The sequence below is a fragment of the Abramis brama genome (genome assembly GCF_963993115.1).
Source record: "Abramis brama genome assembly, chromosome: 12".
Taxonomy (NCBI): domain Eukaryota; kingdom Metazoa; phylum Chordata; class Actinopteri; order Cypriniformes; family Leuciscidae; genus Abramis; species Abramis brama.
The window spans coordinates 35208037-35226995 of record NC_139974.1 but is presented as its reverse complement, the minus strand read 5'-3'; the positions used below and the strand labels follow the sequence as shown (position 1 = coordinate 35226995).

General features: G+C 39.2%; 1 protein-coding gene across 1 annotated transcript in view; it reads left to right on the top strand.

The window, feature by feature from the left end:
- Window positions 1-18959, top strand: part of adgrb2 (adhesion G protein-coupled receptor B2) — a 295002-nt gene that overhangs the window by 252368 nt on the left and 23675 nt on the right. Inside the window, exons 21-30 of the mRNA XM_084131293.1 lie at window positions 455-521; window positions 2148-2233; window positions 6084-6182; window positions 8983-9154; window positions 14391-14483; window positions 15185-15556; window positions 16288-16320; window positions 16431-16470; window positions 16646-16660; window positions 17581-18317. Coding sequence (XP_083987419.1) covers window positions 455-521; window positions 2148-2233; window positions 6084-6182; window positions 8983-9154; window positions 14391-14483; window positions 15185-15556; window positions 16288-16320; window positions 16431-16470; window positions 16646-16660; window positions 17581-18317 — 1714 coding nt within the window. The remainder of the gene's footprint in view (window positions 1-454; window positions 522-2147; window positions 2234-6083; window positions 6183-8982; window positions 9155-14390; window positions 14484-15184; window positions 15557-16287; window positions 16321-16430; window positions 16471-16645; window positions 16661-17580; window positions 18318-18959) is intronic.

Here is an 18959-nt window from a genome sequence, read left to right as displayed (position 1 = left end):
ACCAGAACATTAGCAAAATGTCGAAATAGCTCTATTAAAATAATGATTAATAATGCTCGTATATAAAGTATGACCTTCGAGATTTTGCAGAGCTGTTTTGTGTAGAACTTTTATCAGGCAATATCTGGATCTGTCCATTAACTTTGCAGCTTTTATTTGGTATCTGCAATGAAAGCAATTTAACAATGTGATATTTCCAGAAACATTACAAGGATTATGATGAAGAGGTTGAATTTGAAATATCCTCTTCAGTTTCTTAATTTAGGGAACAAATTTGGTTGGAGTCCAAGTTTAATTTAATCTTTATTTGTGTGAAGAAAAATAATTGAAGGTTAATGAAAACTGCAATTCTTTCCCGCCAAGCCCTTTTTTCTGAAGCCAACACTATCTCAACTTTCCCTTGTGATTTTCTGTTTTAAATTTCACTTTATCTCTCTCTTTCTCTCAATTTCAGTTGTTGGTTGTCTCTGGAAGGGGGGCTGCTCTATGCTTTCGTTGGTCCTGCTGCTGTCATTGTACTGGTAAGTTTCAGACTCTGCTTTCCCACTGGTTAGATTAGTAAACATGAGCACCGCCCACTGCACTTTAAATATATCACGCCTGCAGTCGAACAGAAAAATCGGTCACTAATGAGATTAGAGTTGAGGCCTGTCTCATTTAACATGTATTTTTCATCAGTATATCATGTTTAAATGCGTGAGTGAACTTGATGAGCTTATTAGACCAAAGCGACCAAAGTGTGTGTATTTATATGTCCTCCATCCCCGGTCTCAGGTGCTGTGTGTTTTCTGTGATGTGTTTGCATTGTTTTTCATGGTCAGATGTGATTTGCGTTGTTTGTTTCTTGGTGGTGGCATAAAGCGGCCCTCTTAAACAAACAACTGCAAATGAGATTTGGGCATCTGGAGATGCCAGTTCCCTCTTTGGAGAGGCAAATCTAATTAATGAAAAAATAATTAATCTTGCCTCCAGCAAACAGTAAAGTTGAGACCCATTGTCTAAGCAAGCGCCTTGTATGATCAGAATACGAACGGCACTCGTAAACATGTTAGACTTGGTAGGTTCGATATTCTCTTCGACTGAACATGCTGAGTATTGATTGAGCACAGGGGTCTTCAACAGGGGGCCTGAGGATGATGCTGAAGGTCCAGACAATTATTGTTTCCTCTCAAACTATTTCTGGGTAGCAACTAGGTAAAACATTAGTTAACGCAAAGGCTAACATGAATTTATACTAATACTTTTACAGCATTTATTAATCTTGGTTAATGTTAATTTGGACAAAAGTTTGGCGTCAGTTAGATATAGATTGATAATAATAAGAAACGTTTCTTGAACACCAAATCAGCATATTAGAATGAAGAATTATATATATATATATATATATATATATATATATATATATATATATATATGTATATTATACTGTATATGCCTATAAACCTTCAAACTTTGAGGCATTTGTCAAAACTTTCAAACTTGACAAACTTTGTTTTTCTGGTTAAAAGGTGTAGTTTTATGAATTTCAATTCATGTTAATTATTTTTCCTTGCATTGGAATTACAATTGCAAATCTGCATTTAATTTGCTATTTCATTTCAAATGGAATTAAAGGTGCTGTATGTTTTTTTTTTTAAATGTTTTTTTTACTGTACTAAAGCATAAAACTGCCATAATATGTTTGCAGAGATTTAGGAAACATGCCAAGGTCAAATACTTGTTTCTCAGAAAAACAATGCTACAGTACATCCACTTATTCTACTAAATTGTGTGTGCCAGGTGGGAATGTCTGTTTTTGTTTTGGTCTGTGTGATCCCACCCACTGCCAATTTACCCAATAGTATTTTGACACCCCGGGTTGCCAGTTGGCATGAAACACAGCGTCAGCATTTGCTGCAATGGAAGCCAGCGAACGAACTGGGTCAGAGATTGCAGATGCGTGTCCTCAATCTGGCAACCCACATGAGCGTTGAGTCTGCAGTACCATTTCAATCGCTATCTGTCAATATTACAGACTGCACCTTTAAAGAGTTAGAATTCTAATTCAAAGCATCCTCAATTCAGTCCTAAATGGTGTATAACCCTGTTCTTAACTAGCAAACAACACTACTTAAGTAGATAACACTACTTCTATCTCTTTCCTGCAGGTAAACATGCTGATTGGAATAGTGGTCTTCAACAAGCTCATGTCTAGAGATGGCATCTCAGACAAGTCCAAAAAGCAAAGAGCAGGGTAAGTGAAGGTCAAAGCGATGGCTATATGATACCCATCTATTTCTGGATTTGCACCAAGTTGCTCATTTACCACTGGCCTGTTGAAGGTTTTAAAATATCCTGTCAAATATTTGTATGGGCAAAATAAATTACTCGTGCTCTCTCTCACATACACACACACACATGCACGCACGCACACACACACACACACACACAACCACTAAAAGTTGAAAAACATCAGACTGAAAGCCAAGATATGACAGCTTCATTAATGGACTTGTATTGATTTGCTGGCCTGCTAACCTCAGGCTAGTTCTCTGATAGCTCTGTCATTAGCTAAGTGTATATTCATTGTTCATGTAACTGCACATACTGACAGGATCAAGGAGCTCTTGTGCTTTTAAAACGCTTGTTCTGTTTTGCCTTTGTTTGATTGGACACAAAGCAGAGTGATCCATTAAACACTTGTGTTAATGAGTGGACCGCCACATCCCTGACCGCAAACGAGAAGCTAAACCGCACTGAGAGATTGAATATTCCCATTCCGCTCCATGAATCCTCTACCCTGAAACTTTAAGAGTGTTCTCACAGCCCTCCAGCTTTAATTAAACTACGACCACATCAGAAATCCCCATTTTTAAGTGCAGTGCATTGTTTAAAATGAGCTCACGGGTCAACTGCTGTCAAGCTCATTGCGATGCATAATCGTGTTTTCGCCAATAGTACACTGAAGGCATGAGAACGGCCTTATTACAGTGCAACTGAATTAGTGTGTCTAATGGGTACCGATAGCCTCTCCGCTTTGAATGCATGCTGCACAAATGTCATTTAGATATGTGGCATTGCTTTGGTGGACCACCATACCGATGTCTTGGCAGGAAACTGTGGGTCTTACTAATTGAATGAGGAGCTAATCAGAGATCTGAGCTAATCCAATGACTGGATATTTGTAATCCCTCCAGGACATACTGCAGTTTTGCCCTAATTGATTTGTCTTTTTTTTTCTTCCACTTTTCTTTTCCTGTAATGTTTATGTACAAGGGAGATCAATGCATATTGGGAGCTGCAATGGCTAACTATGGATTTTTCAGCTAGTGGCTTGTACATAAAAATGTCCCAGTGTTTAAATTCAGTTCGACTCATTTCCATATTCACACTCTCTCATGTTGTCTTTCACATATACACTGCCCGGCCAAAATAAATGCTGTTTGGATTTAAATGGGCAAATGTTTAAGTGATTATTATGTTTCTAGCATGTTATATGTTTGGCAACAGTTCTTCTAACCCTAACTGATAGCGTGTGTAGCTTTTCATTTCTTAACCATGTATGAAGACACATCATGGCCATATTCCAATGTCAAGATTCATCAGGCTCAAATTGTGAAAGAATGGTTGGGAGGGAGCATGAAGAATCATTTTCACACATGAATTAGCTCCTCTGAGTCCAGATCTTAAATTCATTGAAAGTCTTTGGGATGTGCTGGAGGAGACTTTACAGAGTGCTGGACTCTTGCATTGTCAATACAAGATCTTGACCAAAAAGGTATGTACCTCTTGATGGAAATAAATGTTGTGATGTTATTTTCATCAAGAGGTGCATACATTTTTGGTATCAGAGAATTTGAAAATTGAGAAACCAAAATATCAGAGAATTTTGAGTGGGCCAGTAAGAAGCCACTCAAAGCACCTTAGCAACCGCATAGCAATGCCCTATAAACCACCCTCAACACTCTAGGATCTTAGCAGTGGTTTTCGCACAGGCAAGCAGCACTCTATTTTATTTAGAAGGATACTAAATTTAGTATTTTGCTTTTATTGTTAGGGTTATGTAAATAAATATGTCCACTGTTGTGAGCTGACCCTGAGTGCCCCCTCATTTGCATATTTCTAATGTTCTGAGCACTTTCTCCTACTCTGTGACATAAGACTGCATGTTTTTTGTTACCTTTACTGTTTCAATCATCTTCTCAGAACACTAACATAAAAAAGACTAAAATTGTATAAAAAAGAAATGCTTTGATTTACAATGGCTTAATAATGCACTAAAACAGAAGTTTGAATCAAGTGTATTTATATTCAGTAGATCGCCTAAAGCACTGAACCAATGAATTCCACTCCACTCCATTTGATTTTACACGAGACCGTGTTCAACAAAAAAACAGAAAACTTTTTATGTTTTGGCTGTTCATTTACACGACGACAGCGTTTTGGGGGCATGAAAACACAAACTTTTTAAAATGGGCTTCAAAGTTCAAGTTTTTGAAAACGATACCGTTATCGTCTCTGTGTAAACTACAAAAATATGAATTCGTGAAAATGGTGAGTCATGCGCATGCATATTACATGTTCAGTCTATAGGCATGTACTGTAGTGTTTTTATACAAAGTGACATCGCCAACTACTGGCCTGGCATGAATAATACAGTGTTTTTAGTTATTTTCGTGGATCCATGTGAGCAGGGATCTTTTTAACAACATTGTCGTCTGTACGTGAAACTTTTCAAAAATGCAAAGGAAAAACGTTTCTGGTTTTAGTACATAGTTGTTGTGTAAACATACCCTAAATAACTAATTATACCATTAATAAAACTAGTGTTGCCCAGAATACTGTAGCAACACTGACTCAACCAGTAGTGTATGTACACTACAAGTGAAAAGTTTGGGATTATTAAAATTTTTGTTATTATGATTTATAACAACACAGGTGTTCAATTATTAATAATGGTTCTTATTATTATCAATGTTGAATAAAGTTTTTGCTGCTTAATATTTCGTTGAAACCGTGATACATTTTTTTTCCTGGATTTTTTTATGAATAGAAAGTTCAAAAGAACAGTATTTATTTGAAATATAACTATTTTTAAAATAAAAATAAATTACCTAAGAAGCAAAACTGTTTAAGATTTAAGATATCAAGATTTTCTTAGAATGTATTTGTTTCATTGGTGAATTCTTTTTTCAGATGGTTTTAGCATAAATTTCCTTCAATTTAAACATTTCTCCCAATGCAACATGGCAAAACACATTTGTATTCATATATTCGCACATTTTTACTGATAGGGAAAGTATTTGTTCTCCTTTAAATCTTTAGTGCCACTTTTACACCCCAGACCTTTATTTATAAAGCTGAGGGGGATTGTAACGAGGTTCATTAAAAACTGAACTTCCTGGTTAATGACCCGAGGGAAACCAACCTGGACGTGCTGGTCTGCTTCCTAACAATGCCTACACAAATCAAGGGTCACGAGCGGTATCAGGTGTGTGTGAGTGTGTCAACAGCGAGAGACTATCCTTCTCTCTGCATCAGTCTTACTCGTGTTTTCACACACAAAAACTCCTATAACACACAAACTTCAGTGAGCAGCTGAAGTAGGTTAGTCTTTGCAGCTCCCATCTGCCTCATCTGCTGATTGTTAATGATCTGTGGTTGCATTCTACTGTGTTTCTCTCCATTTTATCATTTTCCTGCATTCATTGTCTCTTTCTCTCACACACGCAAGCTACTTTCACGCTGTGACAGTCATTACAGATCTCACTCTGCCGTTGCTGTTGTTCATTGCTCGATGCTGTTCTCTTGGCATTACTTTAATTTTGTCTTTCTCTTTCTTTTTCCTCTCTTTTATGTGTTCCCTTTCCTTATGTACTTGTTTTGTTGTCATTATCCAAATATTCCATTTGCAATTCCTCTCCAATCTGCATTCAACCTTTTACCATCGTGCCGTTTGTGTGTATTGGCATGAATGTGGGTGTATGGCTGGATCTCCCTGCTTCTGTGTGTCATGTCAACCTTTTCCCCATGTGAATATATATATATGTATGTATGTATGTTTGTGTGTGTGTGTGTGTGTGTGTGTGTATTGGGTCCTGAAGTCCACCGTTGGAAGGGCGTAGCAGGCTGCTCCTGAAATGCTCCAAGTGTGGCGTGATCTCCAGTACCGCCCTGTCCAGCTCTACCGCCAGCAGCGCCATGTTAGTCTCATTCCATATTCTCTCTTTGTCTCTTACTTTCTCTCTCCATATCTTTCTTTTTTTCTCTTTATCTCTCTAGAGCCCAACACTGACAGTAAGAAACAGAAACTCTTCAAAGAGCCACCCTCCTGTTAGCACACTCCAGAACTACACTGCAAAATCACTTTTTTAAATCTTTGCTGAAAAATTCCCTCAAATAAGATAATTTAAGGCATTACAATATTATAAATGATTGAATAGACATTACAAAAAAAAAAAAAAAAATCTTTAAACATTCATATCTTTTATTCGTCAAACATAAGCCTACAGGACTCACTACAAAACATTTTGCAATTGAGTTATAAAAGTGTCCAAGGCAGACTTAGGGGCCATTCATTCAGTACTGTTTTGTTTTGTTTTGTTTTGTTTTGTTTTGTTTTGTTTTGTTTTGTTTTGTTTTGTTTTGTTTTGTTTTGTTGTTTTTTGCATTTGTTGATGTTTTGCTTAGCTTTGCTTTTGTTGTTGCTTGTTTTGTTTTTTTGTTTTTTGTTTTTTGTTTCTTTTCGTGTTCATATGCATCTTTTGCACTGCAAAAACCCTGTTCTGAAGTATTTTGTGTCTAATTGTGAATCATATTAAGGCTTGTTATTAAAATATTGTCTTTCAAGTATATTATGTCTTGCCACACAGGCAAATTATTTCACTTGTATTTAGTAACAAAATTAAAAACGTGAAAAAAATCTTTCACTGCATGCAGTAAGACAAAATACACTTAATATTCAAGATCCAGTCTATGACTACAGTATGCTAATGTTGTAAATTTAGTTAATTACCTTATTTCAAGGATTTAAAATATTTAAACTAGAAAATCAGACAAAAATATTCCTAACAGGATTTTTTTTTTTCTATGTCTTCAGCTGTGTTGACTCTAGACTTTTGCAAAAACACGCACATAAACACAAACACGGTGTGCTCTTTGAAGAGGCAAAGAACCAGAGTGTGGATCAAGGGCCACCTCTGATTCTTTTGGCTTTGGATAAATTGGACTTCTCTCCTCTATTTGCTGGAGGGAGTCATGTTATTGAAATGATCATGAAATGAATGATATCGCTTCTCTGTTCCTCTTTCTCTGTCAATTTTTATTTTTTGTTGTTCCTCATCTCATTCTTGCTAACTGCTTTTTTTTTTCTGTCTCAGCTATCCATGTATAAATATGGGGCATTTGTGTGTGGCGCCATAATACAACTTCCATTTATAGAATTTAATGAAGAGGACTTCCTAAAGGAAGTTTGGGTGGACCATGTTCACATGATCCCACCGATTACCTCATTTCCTTTAATACCGAGGTTCCTGCTCCATCCAAACCCCATGCTTTCTCTCCACAGTTAGTTAGAGGAGGACAATGAATTTGAGTCATGCTATTTTACATTTACCAAGTCAACCTTGTCTTTCTGCGTTGCTCTTGTATGAGCATGAGAACTCATTTAGTAGATTTGCATATAGGAGCAAATCTCTGTCTCATTGCTAATGTCCGTCCCATTGCAGTCACATGCAGGAGACTGAGTCAGTGCAGCGTGAAGATGTTAAATTGATGCCCAGCTGTGGTGAGCCCTTGCTTCGCTGAGCTTAAGCCGACAAGTCCTTACTGTCACCTAATATTTATCTAAATAGGCTCTGCATGATGCAGAACCAAAACACTCCTGTAGCATTAGCAACATGTTGGAAATCTATTAGGGCATGTTAGCATGAGTGCTCAGCATCATGAACAGCAATTATTTGTGAGAGTAATGTGAGAGTGTGTCCTAACTGGATTGACCATGTGTGTCTGTGAATTAAAGAAAAAAACAATAATAGGTTACACTTTATTTCAGTTCCAGTTTTGCATTATAGTAACTATAAGTACATGTACAATTACATGTAAACTAACTTTTATTAGACTGTTTGGTTAGGTTTAGGGTTAGAAGAATAATTTGACATGTTCTTGCAAAGTTACTTCTAGTCAGTAGATTGTTTGTTGGGGAGCATCAAAATAAAATCTAAGCAGATATTAAGCAGACAGTCTATAGACTGTATTAGTATATTAATACTCTAATGACTGGTAGACTGACTGGTACTTGACATGTAGTTGCAAAGTTACTTAGTAGAATGTCTAACGTGGACTATCAAAATTAAGTGTTACCCAATAATAATGTCATTGCTAAATATAGTTACACTTTATTTTACAGTATGTGTACTTTACAGTGTACTTACCCAATAAAGTACTGGTGATATAAGGTAACTACATGGGTTAAGGTTAGGTTTAGGGGTAGGTTTAGGGTTAGTACCTAGTTATAACCCAGTATTGTAATTCCTATAAGTATTTAGTATGTACATGCAAAACAGGATTGTAAAATAAAGTGCTACCCTAAATATTAATATCAGTAATCACACATTAATATCATCAAGTTACCACATATGTAGTGTATTCATAAATATGATACTTAAAAATGCACAAAACTTGTGGTGGGAAATTTGGTAACTGGTACATTTTTAAATATACTCTCTCAATACTCAGTTTGTTGCACACACAAAATATAGCAACCACTTGATTTGGGATTTCAGGTTTAATTACTACCACTCATTACGCATACATTTACGCTGTATTGACTCTCAGTTAAATGTCTGTGTTGCTGTGCTGGTCTCTAAACCTTATCAACGCTCCATCAAAACTCTAATTGTGATAATCGTTGATCTTAATGGTTAATGATTCCAGGTGCAGTGATGTCACCACCTTGCTGCACGAAGGATGAAATGCATTTTGCTCTGTACTCTCTCTTCATAGGGCGTCATTATGGAGCTCTTGTGTGGTTCTCCCTCTGCTGGCGCTCACGTGGATGTCAGCTGTGCTGGCCATCACAGACCGCCGATCAACCCTCTTCCAGGTGCTCTTCGCCGTCTTTGACTCAGTCCAGGGATTCGTCATCATCACCGTGCACTGTGCCATGCGCCGAGAGGTCAGTGGGTTACTTTTTTTTGTACAACCCTAATTCTGAATGTGAGATGAGACTGGGGTCTTTTGTGGATCCTGGACCCCTAGCATCAGAGTGTAAGGGTGGATTTCCTGCAGGGGTTCAGTCTGCAAGACTGCCGAATGACTAAAGAAATGTTATTAGCAAGATGGAAGAAAACTGTACATTTCTTGTCTATTCCACCCACTGCCACTTATACCAACGACGGAAATAAGCACAGTTACAATAGCTTAATATGTGGAAGAGCGTTGCTATAGAGAGTGACAATATTGTATTTCAATAGGTGGCACTTCAAAGTCAATACCAAATCAAAACCATTTAGAACATTATTTGTAATTGAAAAGGTTTAATGTCAAAATATGGTTATGGTTACACTTAAAATAGTTACAAAATAGATGTATGAGATGATGATAACTTATACCATTAATCTTACTCAGCATGTAAAATGTTACCAGAGAGAGAGAGAGAGAGAGTAAGAGGAAAGAGGAGGTAAAGAGAGAGAGCAGCAAGAAAGGAACCCAGAGAATAAGAGAGCCAGAGCACCAAAGAGCCAGAGCAACAGTTTCAATCTTCTTTTATCCTTTCCATGACCATGTTACTAAAACCCAAATGTGAGACATTCAAACTGACCAATCAGATAATTACAACTTCCCCCATTGTACTAAAGGTGTGACAATTCATCGACCCCCAAAGTACACACACCTTGGCCTACAGGCCTAGAATCGCTATCTGCCCCTCTGTGTAAGGAAGCCCATCTTTAGGAACTCTAAATGGTCCTTGTGGTACAAAGAGGGGGTGGAAAACGGTAAAGCAAATGTCTTGGTTCATTTCAAATATCTTGGATTATTTTCAATCCTACAAAAGAGATTAAAAACCTCTGGCTTAGATGGCATCCTTCTCCATTACAATATTATGGGCCCTATTTTAATGTTCTAAGCACATGGTCGAAGTGCAGTTTGGGCGTGTCCGAATCCACTTTTGCTAGTTTAACGATGAGAAAAATGGATGGCGTGTGCGGCACATGGTCTAAAAGGCTTGTCCCTATTCTCTTAATGAGTAATGGGTGTGTTTTGGGTGTAATGTACAATAAACCCATCAGAGTCTCATCTCCCATTCCCTTTAAAAGCGAGTTGAGGTTAAAGGGCGCATGCAGACCATATACGAGACAAGCCGGATTCTACCATATCTTTGTTTACACAATATTAATCTTTTACATTGTAATCCTTTGATGTTTAATATTTGGCATGTTTGTGTGCTGCTGTGCATCCCTGTGTGTGTAATAAGCAGAGTGTATGCGCATTGTGGACCCACCTATAGGCGCATATTACTAATGCGCCCTTTAAATAACCAGGTTTCAGTTGGTCAATGGCGCAGTCTATTTCAGTTTCCTCAAAATAGCAACGCGCCAACAATGTGCCAGAACACACCTCGTTTTCAGATCAACACGCCCATGGGCGCACAAATGCATTTGCAATTTAAACAACGTGGCGCAGGATGTGAAAATGATAACTGCGTCAGGCTGAAACCAGCAAAAACAATTGCTTTGCACCGCATTGCCCTATGTGTGTGTGATTGGCCATAACAGTATAAAAAAATAAAAGTTGCACTGTTATACTGCCAGTCCTAGAGGACAGTCAGAGGTGTATTTAAATGGAGATTGCTGGAGGAGTTTTATTTGAGTCCATTATTTTAAGGTCCACTTAGGAGTAAAACTTGGCTGAGACAATCAGTTTTTTGAACTAGCATGCACTACTTCCACGTTATAATGGGTTGATCTGAGCAGCCATAAATAAATCATCTTATGGGTCAAACTATAGTCACTCTGTAGCCAAAATGTGACAGCTTCAACTCTCCAGCATGTTCTGTGATAACTGTGGCTGACTTTCATGCATCGGGTAAATTAAAATATGCTGCTGGAGTTTGAGAAGGGAGAGAAAAAATCAGTTCCAAATCGCTAAGCCATATATGTTAAATCAATATCGCAAAACCAAAGGATTAGAGTAAAATAAATCCTGGTATTATTTTAGTAAATATATGAAAATCCCTGGGAAGGCTTTGATGTAATCCTTAATAGCTTTAGCAAAACAAGGGAGTGGAGTGGAGTTTGTGCACCGGATCTTTGCGCTATATGCAGTTTGATGTGCGAATTACGCTTTGAAATGGCTGAGCCAACAATGGAAAGGCAGCATTCGTGATTAGCACAGGCAAATGAGTGTGGGAATAGTTTGTTCTCATGCATTAGTGAAGATAGAGAGTCTAGAAGGCATGCCATCGGCTGTCACTCTGATACGTCTACAGCTTTGACTCAGCAGACATTCATCCATAAACAAACTGAGAATGAGACCGCCTCTTGCTCTGTCTTGCAAAACAGCCTAGTGTTCCTGCACATCATAATTTTAGTTGTGGGGAGGGAGGCAGACTGATTACATATTCCGGTCTAGGCCAGTGAATAGTGTTGCAGCATGATAACTCATGCTCAGTTGAATAGAAAGAGAAGGGATTTACTAAACAGTGCAGAGAATGTGAAGTCTATAAATAAAGTGTTTCAACAGCATATGTTTGATGCTATTCTGTGGACGCCAGTAGATTAATGTGTCATTTGTTCAGCGCGTAACCTTTGCAAACCATAAAGGTCGTGTCAGATCAACCACTTGGGATATGTACAACATGTTGTAGAATTAACGTGTCTAAAATGTGCCTCCAGATATCTCTGTACCTTGTTTACCCTCATAGTAGTACCTTAAGGGCACATATTATTACCCAAGGGTACAAATATGCACCTTATCAGTGTACAATATTGTCCCTTTAGGGGTACTGCCTGAGTGACAAACTGTTGTAACCTTAAAGGTAAAAGTTTTGCACATTTTTCCCTCCTGAAAGTAAATCAAAATGCATTTCTAAGGCCACGTTCACACTGCGAGCCTTAGTACTCAATTCGATTTATTGCTCAGATCCGTTCACATCGTTGTTTTAAATTTGGCCAATATCATATTCCAGTGCGAACAGATCATGGTCCTGAACTGACCCGCACGCGCAAAAGAACGATAAAAAGACGTCACGCAGCACGTTGTCATACGGAGGTGAACACAGAGGACATTAAAGTAAGTGATTATGCATTTATTTATAGTGTGATCTGGCGTGGAAGCCAGCGAATTTATGTGCAGGCAATTTAAAAAATAAAAAAAAACACAAAGATGAAGATACGAAAAAAGAGAGCAGAGTTCGTGTTTTGCTTGTATGAGCTGTACCTTTCGCAACTGTTTTGATTACTTTGGGTATGTAAATTATTTGAAGTGACTCCCATGAGCACAGAATTGTGACAAATGTTGCTCTAGAGTGATGTAAAATTCGCATGAATTCCGATATGAATTTTTAGACTGTGGTCGCATAGCTAAACATCTGACCTGTATCTGATTTAGTACCACATTTGGCTCAAATCGGATTTTAAAAGATCAGATTCCATGTGGTTTGTGCTGTTCACACTGTCATGAGACAAACAGATCTGAGTCACATGTGAGCAAAAAAATTGCAGTCTGAACGTAGTCTAAGACATCAGTTTACATCAGTATTTAACCCTGTCCTCTTGTGATTTTTATCACCTGTTGTGCATCCAGATAGTGTAAGAAAAGCTCAGTTATTATCTGTTATGTCTTTGTTGGCAATAAGAGCTCTGATCTTCCCAGTTAGGAGACACTGCTTTCACTTGGTCATTCTGTAGGCGTTGTGGCCATAAATTTATATGCAAATGAGTGGCATCCCGTTGCTAAGGCTACACTGTCGTCAGGGAAAACAGCCTATCACGTTGTCTTTTTTTAATTTTTTTTCACGTTGTCTTCCTCTCTATTGTTGCAGAGCATATGCAATTCTGTAAACCCTTCCTGCAGAAATGCAAACAGGCTCACTGCAATGTTTGTCACACAGGAATATAAACTAATATCAAAGTTTTATGGGAAATTGCATACGGATGCCCTCTGTAGATTACTAAACTAACTAAATTAAACCGATAGATTCTCTTGAGTGAATAGAATCTGCTAGTGCCTTTAGGATATTTATTTTCATCATTAGTTCCATGTAAACATTTACACGATTGTGGAAAGATATTCACCCCTCCTATTCATTTTTTTTTTTTCTAATAATGATGTAACAATCTTAAGAATCAATGACACTCTACATATTATGCAGTGATGGATGACTATAATGAGAAGCAGTTAACAGAAACAATAACATAACTCCTCTTCGTTAACACTGAATGCCTAAACCAAAATGACAGATATCGATTGTAAGATTTATTTAATTACTATAAAATGTTTAATCTGCATTGTAGAACACACTCTCACTCTTTCATTACATTTCAGTCGTATCCAACTCTTGGTGATTCTATGGTCCATTCTCTCGCCATACTAACCAAAATGTTAAGGTCACTATGCTTATAAAATGCAGTTGACGCTCTCTTTTATACCTGAACTATATATGAACACAAACAGGACTGACAACCATATTCTGTAGGGGTGTAAATCATCACTGGTCTCGTGACTCAATTCGATTACGATTATCATGTCAACGATTCCATTCAATATCACAATGCATCACAATGCGTTGCAATATTACTGCACATGGTTATATTTTCGTCAATGAATACAAGTAGTCAGATATATGAACTTTTTTTATTTATCTGCTCCAAGATAGTACACTTCCTGAATGTAGTCAAACAAAACTTAAGTCTTAACACAGCTGAAGACAGGAGCATTTAGAACTAATAAACACTAGTAAATACTAAAAGCGCATGAAACTGTCAAGTAGAGTACTTAAGTTACAATAACGCGCACACACACACTCGCACACATGCACACACACACTATTTTAAAATAGTGGGTGCATTTTGTATTACTCACTTTTGTGTTTCACCTCTCTCCACCATTTTACGCAAGCGAGACAAGCGCATATGTGACGAATGACATCAGAGAAACGTTAGTAGCCTGAAACGGCTAAAAATCGATTATGGTCTATTACTGCATCTATGCACAATCGTCCACATCCGCATCACGATGCATCGTAGAATCCTTATATTCTGCTGCTGTGTGATTGTCATTATAGAGGTTTGAAACGATGATGTTTTCATATTTGATTGATTGCTTTCTTGTTTTTATATTTCATGCTTTTAGATTTCGATTTTGAGCCTCTATGATTTACCCTGGTTGTATCTCATGACTTCCCACCTCAGGTGCAGGATGCAGTGCGCTGCAGGATGGGTGGCTGCAAAGACGACAGTGAAAACTCTCCGGACTCCTGCAAGAACGGCCAGGTGCAGATCATGGTGAATAGCATTCCATTCCATTTCATCTCACGTGGGACTCTCAGAGGGTCAGCTCATCCTCTCCTAAACAGCAGGGGTTACTGGGTGATTGTGTTTCAAGTGGGTGTTGTATTGTAAATTGGAGCAGGCGGCTCACCGAATGCGAAAGACTATTCTACAGAGGTTGCTGGTTAAAAATCCTGGTCAGCTCCCATCTACAGTATGTCCTGTTTCCTTTAAGGAAGCCTTTTTGGTGCAGTTTCTAATATTAAGATAGAAGTTGTACAATAGTTGTTCAGTTAGAGACATAAGTGCTTAAAATCAGAAGCTTTTTGAATAGCATTGCACATATTAAAATGTTGTACGGTCGAACTAGATATATACTATAAATAAACTGTAATAACCAATAATTATACTCTACAAGAAAACAGTCAAGCATGTCAGTAACATACTTAGCACTTATAACCTTGTGGGGTATTTTAATCGTTTTTAAGCCCTTTACCCAGTGTCCTGCAGCGATTTGTTCGTGTCAAAGACTAGACTTGCATGTAGCCATGGTAACTACAGCAGGAACTCTCCAATTGTGTATGTGTGTGGATAGGTTTGGATGAGAGGGATAACCGCCCCTGCAGGTCTGCTCCACCTTTCCACTTCATCTCCTCAGCTCACCGCTCACTTTTTCTCTCTCTACCTTTCTCTCCGTTCTGCCTCTTTGCCGGCAGAGGTGCCCACACCAGCCCAGCCTCTACAGTCAGGACCAGTGTGGGTCACTCCGATATCCACCTGGGTGCTGCCAAGGCTGCCACCAAACCTGCCCCACCCACCCTCCTCTAGCCTTGGCCAATCACAGTCATGGACACAGCCATAACCACACCCACACTCTCCACCAGAACCACACTCAGACTCTGAACCACAACCACCTTCTCAATCACAACCACAACCACTCCCATGGCCTCAACCACAACCACGTCCATACTCTCAACCACACTCTCGACAAGAACCACACCCTGAACCACAACCACATACATACACTCAACCACAACCGTGCCCACGTTCACCGCCAGAGCCTAGTCCTGGAGCAAAATCATATGACCGTACGTCTCTGAAATGAACGTGATTGCATGTGTTTGCTTTAGAGTTAGTACTGTCAATTTTAGAGTGTAGCTGTTGGCGTACTGTGAGCATATTAGCCCGCTAATTAGTTAAGTTGCTAGCTGTCAGCAGATCTGACTTTAATTTATGTAGTACAAAGTAACTTCATTTCCATGGCTGTGCAGTAGAAGTTTTGCATAGTCGCAGTCTCAACTTAAACATGCAGGTATATGCATACATATAAGTCGCTCTCACTGGGAATGCTAAAATTGCTCCACAGTGTAATACCCTCACTAAAGCTTTGTTTTGAACTCCTTTGAGAGTCAATTCTTTTGGCAGCACTAACCAACACTGAATTCCAATGAAGGCCTGGAGTTAAAAAGAGCTGCTCTCGGATGGATGTTTACGGTTTACCCTGAGGGACGCAGTCATTTTGCATCCATTGTACTGTTTTTACAAGAGTCATACCCTCTTTTCATAAAAATAATATCCGGTTTTGTTTTTTAGGAAAGTCAAGCCCAGCTGTGTCAGACTGCAATATGCTAATTTATTTTCACTTCGGTTCAATGTAATTAGTGCTGGTGCTAAGGGATCTGCTTTTATTGTAGAGGTGTTGCAGATGTGTTGCATTAGACTAGGACTTTGTCGAAACTGTGTGGTGATTGCTAAAATGAAAATGTTGTTTCTTTTTGATGGACTTTAACCGCCACATATTGTCTGTTACTGCCCTCAGCTCCACCCTTCACCATGCCAAAGTTGTATGACTGTATGTAAATTATCAAGAAATGGCATCTATATTATAGTTCACTTATGGATAGCGTGTCGTTTGTAACAAGATTAAGTTATCTCTCTTCTGTCCTTCATTCACCTGCACAGACGGACTTTGAGAAAGATGTGGACTTGGCTTGTCAAACGGGTAAGTATTTCTGGACCCTCCATTATGCCTTTCACTATTGCACTTCTTTGCTTTCTCATTCTTGCACTCTCCTCACCGGTTCTTTCACATTGGCCTGGTTCTAATGCTGTTTGTTTGGTTAAGTTTGTTAATGTAAAGTTAACCCTGCACATCGTTGTCTCCCCCTCACTTGCAGAGAGAGGACACCCATGTAAGTCTCACACTTAAGTTGGCAATTTGTGTTAGACTAAAGTATTTTGCTGTTTTGCATAAATTGACATACCAAATGTGCATTTTTTGCTCTTTGACTACCATACCCTTATCATCTTCAGCATACTAGGGCATTAATGGATACATGTTTGATAAATTTTGTAATAATATTAACCTTAAAAAATTAAAGTTTTTTTTTTTTCTTCTATAGGTATGTTATTTTAAATTTGTTTATTTAAGTTTTTTCCCATGTTACTTTTTCACCTTTTGACTAAGTTATGTTTGACTAAGTTAGACCTTATAAATGATGTATAAAATGGTTTTTCCCTTAGAGGAGCTGTTTTGTGCATGGCTTTCCCTGCTATCCCTACTTAATTCGACTGAACTCCTGCTGTAGCACCAGCCTTTGCAACCGATTTTGCAATCCAAATTTGCATGCTGAGAATCCTAGTTACTAACTCATCTGCCTGAAAATGTTTGTCCTTTCTTGCCCTCACTGCCTTCTGCACCTTTGACCCTTTCCTGCTCTTCTGACCTCTGCATTTACATGCTCCATTTCTATGTAACTGAGCTCATTTTCTTTTGTCTCTTTTCCCATCATTCCCTCCACCGATCACATTCTCTCCGCACCCACATGAATCAATCTTGCTTACTCTGTCACTGCTTCAACCTCTCTCTAAAACATCTGGGTTCTATACCTTTGGGAACTCCTGTGAAACCATCTTCCTTCCCTCCCCTTTCCTTTTCTGTAATGTATCGTTTCACCATCCAACTTTCTGTTATGATTGGTTTCTCTCTCTGCTCTTTGCCTCTCTGTCCATCTGTGTGATCTTGTGCACTCGACTTCTGCTCCTGTCTCTTTCTTCCTCCCCACTTCTGTCTATCTGTTCTCTCTCTTTCTTCCTTTCTCCCCTACCTCAGTCATCTTTAAGGAGGTAAACACCTGTAACCCTGCCACCATAACTGGCACTCTATCCCGCATCTCCCTGGATGACGAGGACGACCCCAAGTTGGCAGGTCATCAGGAAGGCATTAATTTCAGCAGCCTACCTGGGAATATCCCACCCCCTAACCTCCTGGTGCAGGTACCTGCTTTGGGTACCCTGAATGAGCTAAGCGAGCAGCCACTGAAGAAGGATGTCAATGTGGAGCAACAAGGCCAGCATCAGCGATCCGGACCCATCTACCTGTGCACCGAGAGTGGGCTGGGTTGGGCCCGACCAAACCCTTCTTCCACCCAGGATTCAGCTGGAGGAGGCGGGGAAGGGGACTACATGGTGTTGCCACGTCGGACAGTCAGTCTCAAGCCCCCTCCTCCACCCCAGGATGAGGGGAAGCCCCTGAACATTACAGTAGATGACCCTCCCTTTCCTCCACCCCCTTCACCCTTGACTCTTCATCCAGCTGAGAGTGAGGCATACCCTGCAGACTTTGCAGCTGTGGACCACATCAGCATGAACCTAAACCGCTCCTACGGCACTCTCAAACAGTTGCCGGCCCACACCGGGCACACGCACTCCAACACCCACACCCTGCAGGTCAAGCAGAATCGTCCCTCTGTCCGGCAGATCCTTACCTCGGGAACGGTGGAGCGCACCAGAACCCTTCCCCGCAACCTGGGCAGCACCAACACCAGCCTCTCGGCTGGATCTTTGGAAGTAAGTAGGGGTTAAAGTAGGGGTACATTCTTTCACAATCTAGAATAACCATCACTTCTGAATGTCCCAGGGTATTTTGGAAACCACCTGTGGTTTACAATTGTGGCATACAACCTAGGTACACAATAGTGCTGTAATCTCCTGGCATTCTTGCCAGGAAAAAGGGAACCGGGGACCACATAGCACAAAGAATCATGCTGGCAGAAAAATGTCAGGTAGATCAACACAACAAAAAACATAAGAGAGATGAAACCAAGCATGAATGCAGTGATTGCAAACACGCCGACCTAAACACACAAGCCGTAGAATCTTACCTAGCAACAAATTACGATTAAAGGGCTAGTTCTACCAAAAAAAATGAATCGTCATCATTTACATTCCCAACATGTATGACTTTCTTCAGTGAAAAATAAAATATATTTTGAAGAGTTTATTTGTATTTTTTGTCTACACAATGGAAGCCAATGAGGTCCAAAACAACACTAGACCCCATTGACTTTTTTTTCCCAAGATATCTTCCTTTGTGTTCCGCAGAAGTCATACAGGTTTGGAATGACATGAGGGTGAGTAAATTATCATTTTTGGGTGAACTCTTCCTTTAAGGTGTTGTTACAGGAGAGCAATACCTGTTACAGGAGAGCA